General features: G+C 39.7%; 1 protein-coding gene across 14 annotated transcripts in view; it reads left to right on the forward strand.

Annotated features, from left to right (window-relative positions):
- The window catches only part of LOC144292767 (uncharacterized), a 35,950-nt gene that overhangs the window by 13,607 nt on the left and 16,005 nt on the right, over positions 1-6,338 (forward strand). For 3 of the 14 annotated variants that reach the window (XR_013360106.1, XR_013360105.1, XM_077863573.1), the window contains one exon: positions 2,020-2,393. The exons of 7 other annotated variants lie outside the window; for them this stretch is intronic. Coding sequence is in view for 2 of the 7 variants with exons in the window: in XM_077863573.1 (XP_077719699.1) it covers positions 2,020-2,026 (7 nt within the window). In the remaining 5 variants the exon portion in view is untranslated. Of the gene's footprint in view, positions 1-2,019; positions 2,394-6,338 lie in introns of those variants that run through there. 4 more of the 14 variants (XR_013360107.1, XM_077863570.1, XR_013360104.1 and 1 more) reach the window with 3 other exon arrangements.

Genomic DNA, 6,338 nt, shown 5'->3' on the forward strand with positions numbered 1-6,338 from the left:
AGCAAAACTGAAAGGCAACGTACAGAATGGCAGAAGATTTTTGCAAATGATATATCTGATAAAGGGATAATATCTAAAATCTATAAAGAACTGATCAAACTCAACACCCAGAAAATAAATAATCCAGTTAAGAAATGAGCAGCAGATCCGAATAAATATTTTTCTAAAGAAGACATCCAGATGGCTAACAGCCACATGAAAAGATGCTCAGCATTACTACTATCAGGTAAATACAAATCAAAGCCATTATGAGATACCATTTCATACATATCAGAATGGCTAAAATTAACAATACAGGAAGCAATAGATGTTGGTGAATGCAAACTGGTGCAGCCATCTAGAAAACAGTGTGGAGTTTCCTCAAAAAGTTAAAATAGAGCTACCGTATAACCTAGCAATGGCACTACTAGGTATTTATCCAAAAGATACAAAATACAGATTCAAAGGAGCACACGCACCCCAATGTTTATAGCAGCATTATTAATATCCAAACTATGGAAAGAGCTCAGATGTTCATCAATTGATGAATGGATAAAGATGTGGTACACCCCCTACACACACACACTGGAATATTACTCAGCCATCAAAAAGAATGAAATCTTGCCATTTACAACCACGTGGTTGCAGCTAGAGTGTATTATGCTAAGTGAAATAAGTCAGAGAAAGACAAATACATGATTCCACTCATATGAGGAATTTAAGAAACAAAAGAGATGAACATAGGAGAAGGAGAAAAAAAGAGAGGAAAACAAACTATAAGAGTCTCTTAAAGACAGAGAACAAACAGGGTTGATGGAAGGAGGTGGGTGGGAATTGGGCTTGGAGGGTGATGGGTATTTAGGAGGGCACTTGTGATGAGCACTGGGTCTTGTATGTAAGTGATGAGCCACTGAATTCTACTCCTGAAAATAATATTGCCCTGTATGTTAATTAATCAGGATTTTAAAAAAAATCTGAAAAGAAAAAAAAATTGTATACTGGTGTCAGGAGAAGGTAATTCCCTTTCAGGGTAGTGAGAAATTGAAAATATGCTATAATGAATTCATGTATACAAATTAAAATTTGTTGAATCATGAAAAAATAAAATAAAATGATGGTCCTTACCACAGTGCTTAGACTCCTAAAAATACAAACTGCTATGATTACTACAATTGCACCTGGCTATTCTAATGACATGAATACATTCATTTTATCCTCACAACCTTTACTTGTAAATGAGGATGCTTCAAGAATAATTATTCAGGAAATTAACATAGTATTAAGGCTAAGAATTTCTCTGCTTATTCTCTGGCTTCTAGAAGTCTAAAAATGAAAATCCCATAGAATTTTAAATAAAGAGGCAGTGTTAAATAGAGAACCACTGGCCCCATAACCAAATGATGTGACTTAGGCCAAGTCATCAAAGTGGGCTTAATACCTACCTAACCTAATTTCAGTTTCAACCTCTCCAGAAATATAGTCTTAACTACATGAGTCAGGAATGTTCTGACCAACATCAGAGAGGCAATCTGTCACTTGGACCCTCTCAACCCTGCCTGATAAAACCCACTGCCCTTATCCCTAAGCAAAGATGATCTTGCCTGAAACAATCTTTTCCTTTGGCTAATAGCTTCTTGCCTATCCTTCCTATATAAATCTGCTTTTTCATACAACTCCTGAACTCCTCTCTACTTGCTAGATGCGATGTTGCCCAATTCATGAATCGATTAAGAAAGCCAGTAAGTTAGATCCTTGAAATTTACTTCGTTGAATTTTTATAATTTAACAGTTAGAAAACTGTATTTCTTTTTTAAGCCAAGTTTATTGAATTTTCAGAAAATATACTTTCCAACAACACAAAATTCCAAAATTACACAATCAGAACTGTGACAGTGTAAGAGGTGAATACTGCTTAAAACTTATAACCACATAAAAGGATACTTATTTCAGTGATTATCACTGAAAATGTGATGATTCAATGATTTTAGATTATAGATCAATGAAATAAAACTAAATTCTCTTTCTCTTTCTGTTTTAAAGAACCTAGGAGGGAGAATTCTAATTGTTTTTCGAAAAATGCTACCAATTGTGAGTCCCATATCTGACCACTTTGACTAGAATTGCTGATGAAATATGTTTTCTTCATCTAAGGCGGAGTATTTGAGCAAATTGAAATAAAAGATGAAAACTCTCGTTTAGGCAATAACTTTACCTTTCTACTTGTTTGGGACATTCGCTGGGGAACTATATTATTTTGAGGTACTTCTCACAAAAGAGAGCTGGGTGGGACAAAACAGCTCTAAAATCAGTTGAAAAACAAAATGACATACTTTTGATGAAAATATGTTAATCCCTTATTCAATCTGAGAGCCAATGGAATGTCCTGCACTTAATGAAATAAAAGTGTTTGATCTAGATCTCTTACCAGTTTAATCCTTCATTCATAACCAAACTTTCCCCTCCTTATTTAAAGAATTAGGAATAATAGAGAGAACACCAGTCACAAGGGCATTTGTGAATGCCTTAACAGAATGCCTGTTGCCCCTGTGCACAAATATTCACTCAACACCCATGTGTCAGATGCTGAGAATAAGCTCCCCCAGAGCTGAATTTGTATTTACTTTTCGACCTCAGCTCTTAGCAATCCACATTATAGGGATCTTAAAAAAAAAATCAACTGGGTGATACAGATTTCCACCAGCTATTTCTCAGCCTCAAAATCAGGTTTTGCAAATCTTTTTTGCACTTCCAGTGGTAAGAAACATACAGTGGGAGAGGTGCTATAGTGTAGTAGGATGTCCAATGACTTCCTTGCATTACAATTACCGGGAGGATAGCTAAGTGAGGGCTGTTTAGGAGACAGATTTTATAGTTTGAGTTAAATGTCTTAGGTGCATTTATAGTTTGAGGCACTGTGGTAAGACATTTATATACTTTTTCTTATATTCTATGTATTTTTCCTATCTCAGCTTCCATTTCCTCATCCAAAAAAAAAAAAAAATGGGACAATACTTCCCTCAAAACACTCTTGTGAGAACTAAATGGGACTTATAGAAAGAAGGATAATTAATATTTATTGAAGTATTGGAGACCTACTAAAGGTCAAACACTGTGGTTTGCTCTTTAATGTACTTTACCTCATTCATTAGCTTCATTTTAAAAATGAGGAAAATGATATTAAGCTGAAGTAACCAAAAACTATAAAACCTAGGACCCAGAAAACGAATAGTTACTGGGGGCTTAACATGTGTTAGGCATTTTTCTTGGTTGTAGTGAAAAAGACAGGTCTGCCTCAAAGAGTTCTTTAGCATAAGCATCCAGAAAATGTTTGGGGGTGGGTAGGGAGGGTGATGACTTATAGGGAAGAAAATCAATAGCACTGTTTTGGGCCATGATGGGCTGAAGATACTTGTTAGACATCTAAGGGGTAAGGAGTAGGAGGTGGAGACAAGTCTGGAATGTAAAGGAGAGGTCTGGGCTGGAGATAGAATACTGAGTCATCAGCATGTAGGTAATATTTAAAGCTGTGGAGCTGACTGAGATTTCCCAGGAAAAAAAGTAAAGATAAAGAGCATGGTTAAGGGCAGACAGCCCTGGGGCCCTCCAACACTGTGGTCTGATAGAAGAGAAATACTGAAGAAAAGAACCACAGACCTGGCTAATGAGGTGAGTATAAAATCATGCAAGTCCTGGGGTCATGGAAGCCTAGGAAAACGTTTCAAGGAGCAAATAATCACTAGGAATTTGCAACTGTAAAGTCAGACAAAATACAGAGAGAAAAAAAGTTGGTAACTCTTAGTCAACAAATATTTATTTAGTACCAACTCTATAGTAGATCCTGCTCAAGGGACCAGTAAACAAAACAGACGAAAATCCCTATCCTCCATGGGGTTCATATTCTGGTGAGGGGGGAAAGGTGAACAATTAAATCACAGTGTTGACCATAAAAGTAAAAGCTACCAGTTATTTTACCTGAAAGAGATAGGTTTACTCCAGGGTGAAGAAACACAATTGCAATCTGGGACAAACAGGCTGTAGCAAAACCATAGGCAAGGGGACAGGGATACAAAGGAGAGACATGCTTGTTTAAGGAGAAAAGGGGTAATTCAGAAGGGATGTTAGGAACTAAAAGTCCATTGGAGTAAACTGGGAGTCCAAAGTGTGGTGGCTCCTCATTGGCTGAGCTGTTGCTGGGGGACACGGAAAGCTTAGCCTTTCCCAGCTGGAGCAGTAGAGCAGTATTCATGTGCAAGGTCAAGTCCCCGGAGGGTCAAGTCCATCACTTCCTGATGGGTCTGCAGTAGACTACCAAGTGGTAGGGTGTGATCACTCCCCCTGTGGAAACCTACTGACTTTTTTTTTTAGTGAGGTTCCCCCTTATTAATTTTTACAATAACACGCTAGTTGGTTATAAGTGCTTTACAACTAAAACTATAGCAGGGAAGAAGAGTTCAAGATGAGGTGGGTAGGGGAGGGGGTTGTGATTAAAATAGGGTGGTGGGTGGGTGTGGGGAACCACACAGGTGACATTTGAAGACCTGACTGAGAAGAGGGTGTGAATGAGCTATGCAGATGTCTGGAGGAAGAGCATCGAAAGGGGGAAGTCACCTGCCAAAGAAATTACCTGTAAAGTTTAGACTCACTAGGATACCAATGTGGCTGGAGCAGAGTTAAGTGAGGAGGGTAATTGAATGAGGCAATGGAGACATGGGGGAGACTGGGTGGAGCCTTCACTGTGAGACAGGAAGCCAGGGTTTTGGGCAGAGGAGTGACACTGGCTGACTTCCATGTTGACAGGATTGTGCAGGCTGCTGTGTTGAGAGTAGACTCGGGGACAGGAGTGGGGTGCCAAGCAAAGGTTGAAGTAGGAAGGTGGTTAAGAGGCAACTGCAATCGTTTAGGTGAGAAATGGTGTTCCAGGCAGCCCGGGTGGCTCAGCGGTTTAGCGCCTGCCTTTGGCCCAGGACGTGATCCTGGAGACCCGGGATCGAGTCCCACATCGGGCTCCCTGCATGGAGCCTGCTTCTCCCTCTGCCTGTGTCTCTGCCTCTCTCTCTCTGTGTGTCTCTCATGAATAAATAAATAAGATCTTTAAAAAAAAAAAAAAGAAATGGTGTTCCTTGGGCACCATTAACAGTGGTTAACAGTGAACCTGGTGAGAAGTTGAGAGATTCTGGATACACTATCTAACGCAGATAGGATTTGATTAGCTAGATGGATAGCATGTCAAAGAAACTACCATAGCAAGATTATGAGCCTGAGCAACTGGAAGGATGGCGTTACCATTAACTGTGCTTGGGAGGACTTCAGGCAGTTGGAAATTCTGTCGTGGGTATTGTCCTTACTTGTGAAGGAGGTGGAGATCTCTTTAAGTGAAGAGGCTAGCCTTAGTGGGAAGCACGGACAGCTCATCATCAGAGTCCAGGCAGACAGGTACAAGCCCATGCAAGCTCTTCTGTGTAATTGATTTTTTTTTTAAATAGAAGTATAGTTCACATACAATGTTACATTAGTTTCAGGTGTACAAGGTAGTGATTTGACAGCTCTATATATTATGCTATGCCCTCTCATGATGACTTCTTTTTTTTTTTTTTTTTTTTTCAATGAATAGCACTCAGGGTCATAGGCCAAGAGTGAATATGCAGGGAGGAAGTGTTTGAAGTTTGAAGAGACCTTTGTCAAGGAGAGTGGGGGATGAGTGGATGAGGATAGGGAAGTAAAATTCCTGGGCAGCAATAAAAGCCCACTGGACCTTAACATGGTTATGTGTTTTTCTTCAGCCACCTTAAGGCACACAGGTGCAGATGTGTAGTTGGAATTAGCCGTGACTAAAGGTTTGCTGAGTATGATGGAATGAAAGAAGGGGAAAGACATTTCACATTCAAGAAATGCACTTATCTCACCCTAGGGGTAGAGGAAGTGGGAAGTAACACCCTTTGAAAGGAGAGCCTCAGGGGAAGCTGGGTCTTAGGGGAGAGACAGGTTTCATTCAGAGCAAAGAAGTAAAGGAAGCTTTCAAAGAGGCTGAGGATATGGTGGTGGGGGGTGGGTGGGGTTGTTACTCCTGGTAAGTCTGTTTCAGTGGAGTGCTGTGGCCTGGTTGGAGGGAGTGGGTCAAGGAACAAGTGAGAGAACAGTTGATAGAAAAATGGACAGCTCTTTACAAAATTTTTGCTCTGAAGGTGCTGGATGAGCTGAAGGTTGAAGGCAAAGTTTGTGTGTGTTTTAAGATAGATATTTTAGTATGTTTTTATACCAAGAAAAAAAAATCCTGTTAAGAGGGTAAACAATTGCCAATACAAGAGAATAATGGGATAAATGTGGTGATCCTTGCAGAAGCAAAGCCCCTGAGAAGGTCA

Source organism: Canis aureus, chromosome 21, assembly GCF_053574225.1.
Source record: "Canis aureus isolate CA01 chromosome 21, VMU_Caureus_v.1.0, whole genome shotgun sequence".
NCBI lineage: Eukaryota > Metazoa > Chordata > Mammalia > Carnivora > Canidae > Canis > Canis aureus.